General features: G+C 44.5%; 1 protein-coding gene and 2 long non-coding RNA genes across 6 annotated transcripts; 1 reads left to right on the forward strand and 2 right to left on the reverse strand.

The window, feature by feature from the left end:
• Positions 1-2196: 2196 nt before the first annotated feature.
• LOC109750588 (uncharacterized) lies at positions 2197-4303 on the reverse strand. 2 transcript variants are annotated; one of them, XR_012202682.1, is made up of 5 exons: positions 4052-4303; positions 3132-3216; positions 2828-2876; positions 2579-2642; positions 2197-2472 (listed from the first exon to the last, which is right to left on the reverse strand). It is a non-coding gene; the product is annotated as an uncharacterized lncRNA (long non-coding RNA). The 2 variants fall into 2 exon arrangements; XR_012202681.1 differs by lacking the exon at positions 4052-4303 and having other exon boundaries at positions 3132-3401.
• A 2067-nt stretch (positions 4304-6370) lies between these two features.
• On the forward strand, positions 6371-14829 carry LOC109750587 (uncharacterized). 2 transcript variants are annotated; one of them, XM_045233042.2, is made up of 5 exons: positions 6371-7112; positions 7209-7288; positions 8319-8463; positions 8650-9426; positions 9874-9965. In XM_045233042.2, exons 1-5 carry the CDS (start codon positions 6582-6584, stop codon positions 9958-9960), a joined length of 1620 nt encoding a protein of 539 aa, XP_045088977.2. In that variant the 5' UTR covers positions 6371-6581; the 3' UTR covers positions 9961-9965. The 2 variants fall into 2 exon arrangements, with proteins under 2 accessions (XP_045088977.2, XP_020165136.3); XM_020309547.4 differs by lacking the exon at positions 9874-9965 and adding an exon at positions 14654-14829 and having other exon boundaries at positions 6372-7112.
• Positions 10934-16264, reverse strand: LOC109750589 (uncharacterized). Of its 2 annotated transcripts, none has more exons than XR_012202683.1 (4): positions 15713-16264; positions 14670-15635; positions 13866-14140; positions 10934-13000 (listed from the first exon to the last, which is right to left on the reverse strand). It is a non-coding gene; the product is annotated as an uncharacterized lncRNA (long non-coding RNA). The 2 variants fall into 2 exon arrangements; XR_006670095.2 differs by having other exon boundaries at positions 14670-15205; positions 15435-16259.
• Positions 16265-16660: the final 396 nt, after the last annotated feature.

Genomic DNA, 16660 nt, shown 5'->3' on the forward strand with positions numbered 1-16660 from the left:
TCGTATACTAGTCAAAGCATATGTGTCAGCATAGCCTTATCAACTAGGGACTATTAGAACGATATTCATATAATATATAGTTCCACAAACAAGTCATGTACTCATTGATACATATCATTGATGATGTTTAAGGACAATACAAAAGACTCATGAATACATAGGGAAATATCATCATCACATGATTGCCTCTAGGGAATATCTCCAACACGTAGGTTGGTACATTTCCGGTGAGAGAGTCGGCTGCAAATCTTTAGCATGAAGCAAGGACGCCGAAATAAGCTCTCATGCCCTCACTACATTGCCTCTTGGTTTCTCTAGAGTGTCGAATTCCCCCTGCCGCCAAGCACTACCACCACTGGGGTCAACGTTCCATTCCTGGTCCTCTCCACTTGCCCCTTGCGAGTAAGCATTTCCATTTCCAAAAATATCTGAAATGAGAACACGGAGCATGGCGTCCCAACCACTTTTGCAAGGAGATTTTCGCACCTGAGTTGGAGTTACTTCCAATCCCCCAGGCATTCCGCGAGCACATAGGCACCATCCCACCAAAAATCATTCTTCGCATGACTACCGATTACAGTTGGAAGGTGAAGCTTCGAGAACTTAATGAGATGCTCACCATTGACGTAGGGTGGACCGGCTTCATGGTGGCTCACCAACTGAAGATCAGGTACTTCCTCACCTTTAATGTTCTGACTAAGGATAGTTTCAGGGACATCGTGTTTTACCTTTTCGGCACAACGGTCTTGACTAAGTGGAGCCAACACGAACAAACACTTGCCATGATCCAGGAGTAGTTTTCCTTGTTTGTTAGACTATCCATGCTAAGATACTATACCTACAACTGTATACTTATGCGTATGTATGTGTGCCATTGTTATGATTCTACATACATGTTGATGTGGTTATGGGTATGTTTGCTAATGTGGTTATGCATATGCTTGTTAGTGTAGTTGTATTTGTGCTTATTCATAGCCATGCAACATCCTTTGCGGATCATTCATAAACACATGGTGCTCATAACTTGCTTGGCTGCAACTGGTCTTTGCGCCATGGGAAGAACGAGTCATCTAGGGTATGATAAAGGTTAAAAGATAGAGAAGGACACCTGCCTCCAACAACGTCAGAGTCAATCGTGACCAGATCTACCAGACCCCTGCCTCCAACAGTTCTCCTCCCTAGTGACCTGGGTGAAGGAGGCAGGGCTCGGCCACCCAGGCTCTCTCCTGTTGAGTGCCGAGGAGCGGGTCAGATAGGGCCTTCCTTGTCGAGCGCCAAAGAGCGGCGCGGCCTAGGTAGGCAAGGATCGAGCAGCGGCCATGTGCTTCCTGGAGGCGATGACCGGCGACAAAGCGGCCGACTGGGCGACAACGCGAGGGTAGGAAAGGAAGAGAGTGACATATAGGAAGGGGAGGGCGTGAGTGCGGACACAAAGTCTAGGGTTTGGACTGGAGATCAAGAGAGTGAGAGGGAACTGGACGGGTCGAGGCATCTGCTAGGTTTTCTATCGTGAGAGTTGTTGCCTTTTATACGTATGTACATGAAATCCCAATTATAGCCCTAGCCAGATCACCAAATTGCATACTACTGACATTTGTAAAAATATGGATAGCCCAAGTCGATTCACGAAATATTCGACAGCTCACATCCCCTCTGCACTATATCCGACGATCATGATCGGGAGGCAAAATAGATCTAACGGCCCATATGCTTCGCCGAATGTGAGAGCCTCATTTTTACTCAGCTCGGGTGACTACGGAATGGGACTAGTGTTTGGGGCGCGCCCATGGCGCGCCGCCTGAGCGGAAGCTCAGCGGTGCCAGATAGGACGCGCCCTTTCCACTCTCCTATTTGTACTATGTGTGCTTAGTTCAGATATGATAATATATAAGTATCATACAAATACTTATAATCAACGATCGCTGACACAAAGTAGTTCAGATCGACTATAGTGAGTGACTTCTAACTATCTCAGATCTATTTATTAGTACACAAGTAGGGAAACATCTACGAAGAACAACTATAGCATAGTTTCTACAACACGATGATCATGTTGCTACACTTGTGAAAAGAGAGCACACAGCACATCAAAAGCAGATGCCCGTATGACCTTGTCCATTGCAGGCAGGTCAAAAATCTAGACCAGCACATAGGTGGGCATCGTCATGGCGGCAGGACCATTGGTTGCGCGGTGCTGGTTGGACATCGGCAAGGAGCCTTGGGGGATCAGCCAAAACATGGCATGGACGGTGGTGTCAGTCATGCCGCCCACAGGGCGCGGCCGCATCATCATAGAGCTGGTGTTCGCGGGGAGAGGACCAAGGTTCTGCCTCTGGATTCTTGTGTGAGCGTCACCAGCAGACACACAGTGGCGGCGCCGGTTCTTGTGTCGAGTCTCCAATGGTGAGGCCAGCGAGGTGGAAGGGTCCGAAGAGGACTTACTTGGCAGATATGCATACTCCATCCGATCATCTGGATATGCATTACTTACAAGGAGTGAGTGTGATAAATGTTGAAGTTACAACTACGTTCAAACTGAAATAGATTAATGCACAGTAAAAGGGGGAAAATTTCATACCTTTTAGAGTCTCTGTCCTTAAGCTAATAGGTAGCTAGAGTGTGAGGTGATCACCACTATCCAACTGGCTTGGCGATTGAGAGAAAAGTTCGTGATGATACAAAGATTGAGGTACAATAGTAATGCATGAATTAATCATACATGGAGATGCTATTTGCAAATTTTTGTCATTCAAAGTTGCTTTGGTGCCGTTTCCATATGGCCCTTACATCCTTTGAATTGCCCGACAGGAAAACTCATTCAACATACCTATGTCTGTTCTTGAATTATCCATATGTCTGTTCTTGAAATAGATAACCTGGACGAGTAATTTGTTACAAAAATTGCCAACGGAATAAGGTAAGATTTCTCATCTATGTGCATTTGGTGTTTTTTCCTCCATAGATCACAATATACAATGTTCAGTTTATACCCATGCATTAATGAAATATTTAAGAGAATGGTACATACTTCATCCCAGAATTTTCCATGAGTAATATAGATGAAACATATATACCCTTTATTACTCTGTTGACTTCCATACGAATCAGAATCAGACACATTATTTCCTAACCTCTCTCGGACAGGTCGCTTTCTTCTTGATATTGGCACTTCATCATCATTGCCTATATGAGAAACAGTTTGCCTTTTGACAACACCTACAATCCAAGGAAATAAGGTGAAGTTAAAGTTGAATAACTGGTGCAGCATTCTAAAGCCTTAAAAGAAAATTAAAAAAATAAGCAATCAAGATACTGGTATCCATACTAACATTCATAGCATAGAATGACCTGAAAAGGGGTCTGTTACCAACTTCAAAATAGTTAAAAAGTCCCCAAAGCAGTATACCGTGAGATTAAATTTACACAACTCTAATAATATTGCAACTGTAATTTCAGGAAAAAGACCATGACATATTCACATCGAGAAGGCAAAAGATGACACTGAGAACATCACCATATTTTATATGGTGAAGGATGACACTGAAACATGTACATTCATACTCAAATTTTGCTGAAATGAAGAACAATGGCATAACTCTTATCTCATCATGTGGCTTTCCTAATGGAGAATTCTCAGGGATAAGTTCAGCAAGCTGAGGACGATCATCAAAAGGATCATCATATACGTATGTTTATTCCTGTCAATTAAAAATTTAGCAAACAGTCAACAGGCACTTGTAGAAACAATGAAGCCCTGCAGTAAAAGAAAAGTGCAGAACTACCTGCGGGCCACTAGGTGGACATGGGAGTCCATGAATCCTGGGAGCACCATATTCCCACTAAGATTTAGCCCATATGCGCGGCCCTTGAATTCCTTACTTGGCACCCCACAATCAATTTTGAGCAAGACTCAAGGGACAAAAAAAATTGCTTGCAGTTTCAGCAACACAACAAGTAGTTTCGAGAAATTGATTACCGCACAGTAGAATAAAACAAAATGAACTACACATATAATCTCTAGAGGGGCGGGGGCAGAAAATCGAACGGAAACCTTGAGGGAGTCGAAGGAGCCGACATAGAGCACACGGCCCCCGCGAACGGCCATGGCGCCGGCGAAAGAGAGAAGCTTCTTGGAGAGCTCCATGGCTTGGGCACCTTGGAAGCCGTCATGCCATGCTTCATGTTGTACCTTCCCAGATGTCCCCTCCTTCTCCCCTCGCAAATCCTAGTGCAACCCCCACAGCAGATCACCGTAGCCCCGTGCTCCTTCTCCTCCAGTCGACCTTCCCGGCTTCTCCGGCAGCCATACTCTACACCCATGACATCTCCATACTTCATATACGGCAACACCACGGGCGGTCGACCGATCTCACGGAGCCAGTGCCTCACCTGTAGAGCGTGCCCTGCTATGCCTCTTGCAGATGCTCATGGATGGGGAGGAGGATATCTTTCTAGAGGTGGGCGACGGAGATGCAAGACCGGCTGGTCGCGTTGGAGAGGAAATGGAAATAAGTTCAGGTAACCCCCCGGGGTTTCATAAACCGGCTAATCCACCCCCTCAACTCTAAAACCAGTTAAGTTACCCTCTGGGGTCTCTAATACCAGGCAAATCACCCCCTTGCGTTGATTATAGTGGTTTCTTCAGGCGGTTTTGCTTGCATGGCGTTGGACGACCGCCACGTCGGCTTGATGGAGTGGGTCGTTAACTGCTCCTCCTTCTGTTTCGAAGGTGTGAAATCGCTTAGCGCCTTCCATCCTTCAAGCCAGCGAGGGAGTCGTCCAACGCCACGCAAGCAAAACCACCTGCTGAAACCACTATAATCAGCGCAAGGGGGTGATTTGCCTGGTATTAGAGATCTAAGGGGGTTACTTAACTGGTTTTAGAGCTGAGGGGGTGGATTAGCCGGTTTATGAAACTTCAGAGGGTTATCTGGACTTCTTTTAGAGGAAATGGGATGCGTGGGAGAGGATACGAGCCGCGAGGGAGCTAATGAAAGGGAAATATATTGCTTCTACTCGAAGGATAGGTAGATATTTTCACTTGAGGAGGTGTTACCTGGGCCTGGTATTTTTTCTATCTCTAAATCGGCAGGTGGACACGCCCAGCGATCGCCATTATAGCGACTCTTATTGTGTTCACTAGCGGAGGGCTCCAGTGGGCAGGGTATGGCAGCCGCCATACCTTGATTCCGAGAAAAAAAATATACGTATGATTCTTTCGGCTGCCTCGATCATTCATTTTGACCGTTGGCAATTTGACGCTAATCAGAGAGAGGCCAACAGCTACATCTGGCCTAATGGGCCAACGCATCCAGTGTGTTGGGCCAGCAATCGATCGAGGTCGACCACGCATGACTCGATCGAGCGCCCATGCACGAACCAAGAACCGGTCGAGCCAGGTCAACCGCGCACGACTCGATCGAGACGCACACGCAAGCGACCAGCCAGTCCACCCGAGATGGGGCAACGCTAAGCTAGCACGGCGGCGGCGGCTGGCTAGGTCGCCAGGACCAGGCCGAGGGCGACCGGCGACGGGGCAGCCGACGGCGGCGGCAGCAAGCGATAGCACAGAGTTTTTTTTTCATATGGACACCTTCCATTCTACTATAGACTCCATGATCACAGAGTTTGATTATCATTTTAATGAGGTATCTTTAGAGCAGTTCCAAAACTTCTCTTGTCTTGACCCAAGAAACTCCTTTTCTAGGTTCAATTTGGATAAGCTTGCTAGAATCACAGAAATTTATCATGATTTTTTTTATTATGAACGTGAACATATAGAAGGTAACCGATCTGTTCATTTTCATATGAGAAGAATTGAAGAATTTAGAGCTTTGTCATGATATTGCAAGCTAGCTAAAAAGATGGTTGAACTTGAAAGGCATGTCATGCTTCCTACTTTTTATCGTCTCATTGAGTTGGCATTGCTACTACCAGTAGCGACGACAACAGTTGATAGGGGCTTCTTATCAATGAAAATCATCAAGACTCAGTTGCGCAGCAAGATGTCCACGGGCTGGCTTAATGACTTGATGGTGTGTTATAATGAGTGAGGGGTCTTCAAAAGTATTTACCTTGGTAAAACTAACAAAGATTTTCAGAAGGAGGGCAGGACACTGACATTGTCTTGTCCTTCTAGACACCATTGAAAACTTCTTTATCAGTATATTTTAACTTGTTTTTCTATTAAAACATGTCTACATTTTTATTGTATTTGGTTTTTTGTTTGCAGTGTGCATCGTTAGTGTGTTGCATCAAAAAAATTATTTGCTTCAGACTTCGTCTCATCTTAAATTTTTTTCGTCCTCCGCCTCTGATTGTGTTTGATGATATCTGCAGCTGCACTGTAGCCCAGTGCATTCCCGGTGAGGTGAGTCGGGTGCAAATGCTTTTAGACTGAAGCAAAGGACACCGAAATAAGCTCCTCATGTCCTTCACTCCGCCACCTCTTGGTTTCTCTGGCGTCTCGAGTCTCCCCCCGCCGCCAAGCACCGCCGCCGCCGCCGTCGACCTTCCAGTCCTGGTCCTCTCCACTTGCCCCTCACTACCGATAAGCATTTCCCTTGCCAAAAATCTCTCAAATGAGGACACGGAGCATGGCGTCCAAACCCGAACCAGTCCCCTCCACCCACGGGACGGCGGCTCGTGCCCCAGCGCCGGCCTCCGTGAGTGCCTCCACCCACGGGACGGCGGCTCGTGCCGCAGCGCGGGCCTCCGTGAGTGCCTCCACCCACGGGAAGGCGGCTCGTGCCCCAGCGCGGGCCTCCGTGAGTGCCTCCACCCACGGGACGGCGGCTCGTGCCCCAGCGCCGGCCTCCGTGAGTGCCTCCACCCACGGGACGGCGGCTCGTGCCCCAGCGCCGGCCTCCGTGAGTGCCTCCACCCACGGGACGGCGGCTCGTGCCCCAGCGCCGGCCTCCGTGAGTGCCTCCACCCACGGGACGGCGGCTCGTGCCCCAGCGCCGGCCTCCGTGAGTGCCTCCACCCACGGGACGGCGGCTCGTGCCCCAGCGCCGGTCTCCGTGAGTGCCCCCACCCACGGGACGGCGGCTCCTGCCCCACCGCCGGCCTCCGTGCGTGCTCCCACCTATTGTGCCACCGTGCAGAGATGCGTACGCTCGCACTTCCCCTCTTCTTTTCACTTCGCTTCCGTCCTGCTAAGCACTGGGCCTGACGTCTTCCCCTGCTTCTTTTCCTCTTTCGGTTAGGTTGCGCTCCTTGACTGGTGGCTGGTGAGGGGTCAAGGCGGCAAGATCCGTGTTGCCGGGTACATCGACAACGTCGAGAAGTGAGGCATTTCCCCCCTATCTTTCCTCCCCTCCCCCCGCCGGTTTTTCGGAGGTTGCTTCCCTCGCTGTAATTTGGTTGCTATCGCGGTGCTAGGCATGTAGGTGGATGTTTACCCAAAAATTGTACTTACATCTCAGTCTGCTTGGATTTCCTATGCCTCAAGTTTGTTGCTGCGCTCAGGTTTCAGTAATATTGACATTGTTATCTTGACCCAAAATCTATTGCTGCATCCTGCAATCCTGCAAATTTGGGCGTCCGTGTACAGTGTACAGTTTACTTCAAAAAAAAACCTAACACAGTTTAAGTAGTAACAATACATCATTATGCACATAAATTATGAACAATATCATCAGCACTATGTGTAATTTTTAAATTTCTCTATGATCTTAGTGGACATAAATTCGTACTGGTACTGGAAACTGGTTCCACCATGAGTAGACTGAAGAAAAGGTATATACATCATAGACCTTGTTGGCGCCATCTCCAACTTGATCTTTACCATAAGTAGTTCTTAAAGGTTTTCTGAAACCGACATATGTAAAAATATACGGGAGTACATGGTGGAAAATAGTTGATGGGAAACATATGATTCTCAAGTACCTGGTTTAAGCAGCTCATTTGCCTATTTTGAAAATAAACACCTTACTACTGATGTAACTCCATTAAGTTGTGCTGATGATATGTTACATAGTGTTACATCAATGGGAGGATAAACTGTGAACATGATTATGTTTTTTTAGAACATCACTTCTCATTGTTTTGTGTTAAAAATTCATATTTCTAGTGCAGACAAAACCATAAACCTTGATTGTATTTCTGATCGTGGGTCAAAACATCACTTTAACTTATATGCTGGTTTATGTGACTGTATCTCCATGAATAGGAAATTTTGCCTCGTTGTATTATTTGCTGTATGCACCAGAACTGGTAGCATTCAAAATTTCTACAGTGTTACACCATCTGTTAGCTTGTTAACGAGCAGTTTTTCTCGACACCTCATAACATTAACATACTCATTTTGCTAACAGGAATCGAGCAGGTCGAGTATTCAGTTCTGGTTCCATTACGGTGCGGCATGCTGATGGTACTCTTGAGACTGCAGATAACAAAATTGTATTAACTAGGGGTCCATTAAATATCGAACAGATGCATTGGAATGGATTTTCTCGTGAGGTTTGCTTTCTTTCTTCATACATCAGTTTGTTCTAGATTTTTTGTTACCAAAATGATTGTTCGTAGTTTTTCATACTTAAATAGTTCCCCTTGTCCCTCTTGTTTATCCCTGTGAATTTCAGTTTTTGGATGGTACCTTAACATATGGTCAAGCTTTTATCGTCTAACCACATTAAATTTATGCAGGTTTCGGAACAGTTCAGGCTTGGTTTTCCTATTCAATGGGAGAAATATGCTAATTCTAACATGAAACAGGCGAATGAACACATACTATCTCCAGCAAAATCAACTGAATATTGTGTAGAGAAGTTCTTGCGCAGCAGCTTTGCCAATTCAATGGAACATACTTTGACAGGGTTTGATTTCAGAACATCTAAAGAGTCTACTGGTAATACAGATGGACCTGGGCTTCCAAACTATGTAAAACCAAGAATTCAGGAACCTTCTGGCAATAGTGTTGGTTATGATAACTCAGTGAGCAACATGGCTGCATCTGAGGGATTATGTAATGATAGGATGGGTACGCCTGATGAATCTTTTGAAGATCCTGGACCTGGAGAAACATGTAATGGTCAAGCATCTAGAGCAGATAACTCACATGAAGATATACAGACAGATGCAAGTGGGCAGAGGATTGTTACTCACTCCGCGGACTCTACTTTAGTTAATAATGATATAGATAAAATAGAAGAAGAACGTGGATCTTCCAAGTTGGGCAACAGCTCAGTGTGTCCCGGAACAGAACATGTGTCAGAAGCACTAAACCAAGGGGCGAGTCCAGAGCATGGAAGTGTTCAGTGTTCAAGAAGACTACGGAGCGGCAAAGTGTATGGAATGTCTAATGGTGCGTCATTGAAGAGGCGGTACTCCAAGAGGAAGACAATGCAGCACGGAACATTGAGTATGAAGGTGATACCAACTGAAGAGACAACACCCCCTGCCGGTCCGACTTGTCACAAAAAGGTAGGTTGAATTTCGCACCTTGGAAGAAAACACAATGAGAAACGGTTAACTTAATAATGAAAATCAATTACGACAGGGTTCCAGTTTTGACCCCATGATACATGCTACATTCTGGGATTAATTCTCTTCTAAACAAACCATCATGTAGCATTCTAATCATATCATGTTACAGTAACCATACATTGTTTCTAGATATGAAATGTTCTGTCATATTTCACCTTTGCTCCTGATGATTACAATGCTGCCACACTATAGTTGAGTGGCATGCCAGCTGTAGAACTCTGAACATTTTTACTAATAACCTCTAACTATCATATGATGATTTGATAGTAATAGTCGTGTAATTATGCCCCTTTTTTCTTTGATGTTCTCTAGCAATCATGTGTTGTTCAAGATCTTTTACTTTGTATGTATCTTTGCTAAATTGTGTAAACTTGTAACTATTAGGGTGGCTCAGTTGCTCAAATCACTGCTTTGGATAAGCTTCAATCAAATGATTCGGGTCGTAAAGGTTACTTAAATAATTTGCATTAATTTCATCAACTTTTTATCTCTCAGCTATTACTTGGTGGCAGTAACATCACAAAGGCTTGCTACTACTCCCTCCGTTCCAAATTACTCGTCGCAGAAATGGATGTATCTAGAACTCAAATACATCTAGATACATCCATACCTGCGACAAGTAATTCGGAACGAAGGGAGTAGTTATTAGCAATCACCGACGCTCAACGCATGCTTTACACAATATATATAGCACGAAAGTGAAGCCACCTCTGAATTTTAGAAAGCTAGTCTTAAAACAATGCCATAGTTGAGTGTTAATGCTTTTGTATGGTAAAAACATTAAGTGTTGCAAAACCTCCTTAACTCCCTGTATGAACATCATATTTTGTTGTCCCAGGTAATGAATGTCGTTAAAAAATCATGCTTCAGTCCAGATAAGTGGGCATCGATCTTTTTGTACTCTAAACCGAAAAAATTGTATCCACTGCCCTGGTACTATGTAAACATAATGATTGCGAAACTGCGGTAGCCAAATAACGATAGTTTGTTTGTTGAATAAATGTAATCCGTCTTAAAAGTTCAAGCTCAAGCCATCTAAAACTTGGTTATACAACTTCTGATGATGATTAGTACCATACCAAATAGATGGAAAACTGAGAAAAAAAACTAAGATAATAACCTTATATGGGAGGACAGCATGCTTGGCTAATCACACAGTACCAGTTGCTTGCTTGTCCACAAATCCATCTAGGTACAAATTGTGTTCTCCTCGTCTTAGCAGACATTGTTCGTCAAAAGAAAAGCTGTACTACCAACCATGATTAGTGCCACAAATTCCTGAACCACTTTAGAGATACATATTCGATTTGAGTTAAAGATGAATGGTCAGATCGTATGGATCCCACGACCTCGTGTTTTAGATAGTAGTATAGATTCGATTTTAGCTAAATGCTTTTCTCTTAGAACCGGTAAGCAGTTCCTGCAAAACATGTGTTCAATTCAATTTCTTTACCGCACGTAAACACTGGTTCGGCGACATTATATTACCAAGGGCTGCTTGCATTTACTGCAACAAATATTGAAAGCTTGTGCGTTACCAATGACCGTTCATGTGGTATTACTGTTCACATGACATGGAAGACCTAGAAAGAAGGCGAGGAGGTAACATTCGGCACGGTGCGGTGAAAATCGGAGCAACATTTTGTGCTCAAATCAGGATATGGATATCTCATCAAACGTAGCACAACTCTTGCATATGTGCTCAAATCAGTTGTGCTGTTGTGTGACGGGTTAGAGTTCTGCTAATGTTGTAGGATGAGGAACATGCTACTGTTGTGCAATGGGCTAGCACATCAGTTATTTTGCGGGCCAACTATGCATATATATGTACTAGTAACTGTGCCCGTGCGTTGCTACGGGTGACTTAAACGAATGGCTTTTTGAGGATGGAAAGCATGGATAGTATCATGAGATGACACTAAGACCTACAAAATTTTATTCAACCACCGGTAGGGTAGGTGCATCAATCAGTCTTGTTTCAGTTTGATATGTTGATGTCCAAGAGCAGAATTTTAATTCAGGGATTGCTCGGATCTCCTTCAACTCCGTGCTTCACCAACTACGCGGATCGGAGGCCTCTCATAGTATGATTTGGTGAAGTTGTCGAAGCTTAGCTTTGTGAAGTTGAATCACATAGCTCAATATATTTACGGCGGCAATGCCATCGCCAAGTGGCATAACTTAGTTCTGAATTCCCCTTCTGATGATCCCCGTCGAAGCGCTATTCATGACGCCGCCATTGTTCCCTTCTCACAAGCTCGCCACCGCCGAACCGCCAACCCTCCACCTCACTCTATTTAGCTCGCCGCCACTCCATTGCCTCCCTCTCCTACCGCCGTCCTCCTCCCTTCATCACCCTCTTCCACATCATTGGCCTCCTCCCCAACGTCGCCCTCTTCCCCGACACAGACCACCTCCCCGCCGTCGGCCTATGCTATGCTCGTGATCAACCCCTCAAGCAGCAGAAGTTGACCAACACGTCCAAAACGGCGCAACTCCTCCACGGATGCTGGAGCGCGGTGCTGAAGCTTCAATATTTCCAGACATTTCATAATAGGCTTATATGTATGTTTCTTGCCCTCAAGTTGCCACCCGGTGAAATATTTTAGCAATGTTAACTTCAGCTAGAAATATAGTATATCTGCTCTGGTAATAGGTCATCTAAATAGATGATGTTTTTCACTGGTATACTCTGCATGCAATCTTTCATCAACCTCCCACACATTGATATAAAATCACTGCCATTTGACATTCAATCACCAATTGTAATGAAACTTTTTATTCTATTTTTTGCTGGCTCTACAGGGAATATCAAGGTCACAGCTACCAGATTTTTAGTTAACATAATGTTACAATAAAGAAATTTAAGGATATGTTACAAACTTCAGTGTCACTACATTTACAATCCATACGATAAACAATAGTGGCCCGTGGCTCGTACATATACAATATCCATGTTAGAAGGTCCAGCACACTTTCCTGCTTCATCCTTACTACAGTTAAGAGAATAGGCATACAATATGAGAGGCAAAGTACAGACCCACAACAGTATTTCAAGTAGGCATAAGAGATAATATATTGCATTACTTCTATAAGGCTGCTCCCAGTGCTCCACCCTGGACGGGTGCTAATCCTGCTATGTAAGCAAAAAACTGATGTGACATCTTAATCAAGGAGGAGAGAGAATCGTTTGGTAATCCCACGGAGAAACTATACCAGCGCATGTACCTAGGAGAAAACAGAGTTAATACGATCCCGTGCACTGAACCAAGCCGTCGCCCCAACTCCCCCATGCGCAGCCCCATCCGCCGCTTCTTCCTCGCCCCATGCCGTCGCCCCGGTGCAGCACTTTGTCCTTGGTCTGCAGCGCTGCCTCGCCTCTGATTGTCGCCCGGAGCCGCTATCCCATCCCGGGTTTTAGCTTGCATCACTGACCATCACCTGGAGAAGATCGCAGCAGCACCACCGGCTCCTCCGGCAAGTCACCACCTGGTAAATGGTAAGGGCAAGCCTGCATTGCGAAAGTCCATCGATTCTGTGTTTGATATAAACTGTAGTCATCCATTGATTACATTTTTTCACAAGTCAAGTCCATCGGTTCCGAGTTTCTTGCCAAATTCTCATAAACTACAGTCTGTCGATTTCTTTTAAATATCATGTCCATCTAATTTGAGTGTTGGCGAAAGACTGCTGCATATAAGTCTGTCACAATCTTTTTTACAGAATCAAACTGAGTTGAGTCCAGTTTAGAGTTAACAAGAAAAATTCAAAGAAACTACAGTCCATCAAATTATTTTGCCCACCGACCGTTCAGTTCAGTTTTTATAGAATACCATTATTTTTAAGGCGTCCTGCCTTGGACGCTTAGGCGATAAGGCGCCCTGGCAGAACCTTACAAATATGCCCGGGCGTCGCCTAGGCGCTAGAGCGGGTGGTGCTCGCCTTAGGTCACCTTACCGCCTTAAAACAATGTAGAATACAGCCCTATATTTTGTAGAACCAAACTGAGTTCAGTTCAGCCCCAACCGAGTTCAGTTCAGTTTAAAATCAAAAGCAATTTTAAGGTATTGCTATCTAGTCATACAGATTGTCAAGTAGCAAGTTTTTGACACAATCAAACTGAATTTTATTGATCTTATGGGAATGGACAAGGATGTATTGATCTGAAACCAATGGTTCGATCAGATGAGGCTATGTTGTATTGTAGATTTACAAGAAATTGGTCCAGACTGATAGGGTTCTGTTAGGATTTACAGAATTACTCTGTTTTAAGAAGCAGAAGCAAAATTTGAGGTACTGCTATTTAGTCATACACAAATTATCAGGCAACAACTATTTTGAAGGAATCAAACTGACTACTTCTATAAGAAACTTACTTGAAGTAGACACTTGAAGAAACATGTTTCCTGTAATCTAGACACTTGAAGTAGGCAAGCACCTAAAATAAACTGAATATGAAGCTCTGCAATTCCCTCATTGGTCCTGACATATTGGATCCTTCGCCATCCTGGGTTCAGGGGCTCATTCTTTCCAAGAAATTACAAAAATCTTCTTGCTTCAGTTGCTTGTTAGCTGGCATACCATGTGTCATCTCATTCCAATAAACACTGGAGGACTAATAAACATAGTCCTGGTCTAGTTGAATTGGTTTCTGAAAAGGAAAATCATAATATTACAAATTACAAGTTGTCCAAATAGAAAGATCAGTTTAATTTGACGATTTGACAGAGAGTTACAATACTGGAGAAACTGGGATTTCCAAAGCCAACTGGCACCAAATAATAAAGCAAAATCAGGTTATACATCCACTTCTTTCTGTTATGGAAAATCTATGCATTCTGCAAAACCCTAAAATAACTACAGAATTTGCACAATTAGAAACAGCAAGCTTGTGATACACTAATCAGATTATCCCTATGGAGCTCAAACTTGTAATTAGAAATACTGGACTGGTGCAGACTGCAGTAACCATCTACTTTCGTCAATCATTACTCCAAGATCAAAATGTGATAATCATAACATAAGTTTGCTTCATGGAAAAATTGAAATATTTGCTTGTACTCTGGTGATAGCTATACTCGTTCCTAAGATAACAAACATGTATTTTGACAAACTGATGAGTATTTTTATCCACTTTTTTGTGATCGGATCTTCCATTGAGCAGGCAGGCAGAGGCATACATGGGCTTTGTAGCGCTGGCCTGATGTAATGTAAAGATGGAGGTGCCAACTGTTAGTCACCTGCGAAAGAACATGTGTTCATCAGAGCCTAGATTCCTCTTTTCCCAACCTCTGTAACCAATTCAGGTTGGAAAATTCATGAAAAATTGTTCAGTCATCATCTGCATGAGTTTCTCCATTGCTTGCATCTGTATGTATACATACTGTCATGGAGTAACTCCTCTCTCAGTGCATAAGAGAATGAATTTCAGAAAAGGGCCATTTGGCGATGACTCACGTGAGTTGTGTTCAAGCCACTTGACCAATGCTGCAGCTAAAGCATGTGTGGAGAAAGTAACCATGCAGAGATATAGGTTATACAGAAAAAAAATTCAAGCCAAAATTTTAAGATAAAACATGGTAAGCAGGATGAGACTTTTTTCAATTTTCTTCCGTTAGGGGGCTTACCGGTTTTTTGCCGCAGCAGCCTACTACCATGACACATGGTAGCAGGAAAATTTCAGTCCCACTAAAGTGCAAACAAAGTATTCGCACAACTGGAGCAAAGAAGATCACAAGATGGAAAAAGTGATCATCATTATAGATAAAAAATAGGATGGTGAATAAAATAATTCTTTCTCCTCAATCTGACATAGCAGAGCATGAGTACACCCAAATAGTTACGTAATTTGCCTGCTTTTCCGTACTATCTAGATAATTAGATTTGGTTGAGGGAATATGTAGAAATTAGAAAACCAACATAAAGTAAACTGACATTGTTCTAACCTTGCAAATTGAGGTGCATCAGTAAGAAAACTGAAACTTGTTACCCTGTTGCTTGCACAAGTAGCAGGCTTCCTAGGTTTGAATCACTCCAAGAAATCAACGGTAAATTGCAGCCGCTGCTCTGTTCTGCTCATTGTGCGGGAGAGTATAGGGACGGATTACATCGCAAATTCGACAACCAACAACGACAGGGCCACATCTCTGAAGAAAAACACATCCACGATGTGATCTTTACTCCCTTATAGCCAGTGGAGAAAGTAGATGGAGAGCGTCATCACCATCACAAACGCAGGCTTCATCCCCAACACCGGCGGAGCTCTGTCCAGGCTGCAGAGGCGACGACGCAGGGTTCATCTCCGACTCACACAACCAGGCGTCTACCGGCGGGCGGCATGCCCTGTCGAGCCGGCCTCGGTGCTCCGTCAAGGCTACTATTGGTGCAGTAGCAGGTCGCCGCGCACACCTGCTCGCTTGCTTCATGCCCCTGTATCGTTTCTCGACGCAGTATACTTGCCGCCTACTCGCTGTCGCTGTTTGCACCCTGCACACACACACACACACACACACACACACACACACACCAGCCACCAATTAACATATATGCATACACACAAGCAGCCACGCACCGCATCCTCTACAGACCCAGGACAACATCCCCTACACACCCTGAATTGACGAAGTAGCACGATAGCAGTATAGAAAAAAAATTCTATAGTCAAATTTCATCAAACACTATGTTTGCCTTGAAATCAGAATATTATGGTAGGGGGAGTGGGATCCAGGGGGCCGGCGAGTAGGAGAGGTATACCGGGCGGCAAGTAGGAGGAGTGCGCCGTTGTAGGATCGAAAGTATGTCTAGAGGGGGGGGGGGTGTGATTAGACTACTTGACCAATTAAAAATCTAGCCTTTTTCCAATTTTAGTTCTTGGCAGATTTTAGCAACTTTGCACAAGTCAAGCAACGAACCTACATGTGCAATTCTAAGAGTATAGCAGCGGAATGTAGAACAATTACATATGAAGGTAAAGGGAGGAGTTTGAGGGAGCAAACGCAATGATGACACGGAGATTTTTTATCCGTGGTTCCGATAGGTGGTGCTATCGTACATCCACGTTGATGGAGATTTCAACCCACGAAGGGTAACGGTTGCACGAGTCCACGGAGGGCTCCACGCATGAAGGGTCAACGAAGAAGCAACCTTGTCTATCCCACCATGGTCGTCGCCC

Source organism: Aegilops tauschii, chromosome 2, assembly GCF_002575655.3.
Source record: "Aegilops tauschii subsp. strangulata cultivar AL8/78 chromosome 2, Aet v6.0, whole genome shotgun sequence".
NCBI lineage: Eukaryota > Viridiplantae > Streptophyta > Magnoliopsida > Poales > Poaceae > Aegilops > Aegilops tauschii.

Bases quoted from the DNA above. Each gene is read 5' to 3' on its own strand.
- LOC109750587 (XM_045233042.2), top strand. From the start codon at position 6,582: ATGAGGACACGGAGCATGGCGTCCAAACCCGAACCAGTCCCCTCCACC. The intron at 7,113-7,208 runs GTACGCTCGCAC...TCTTTCGGTTAG, and splicing joins GTGCCACCGTGCAGAGATGC to GTTGCGCTCCTTGACTGGTG. The intron at 9,427-9,873 runs GTAGGTTGAATT...TGTAACTATTAG, and splicing joins GTCCGACTTGTCACAAAAAG to GGTGGCTCAGTTGCTCAAAT.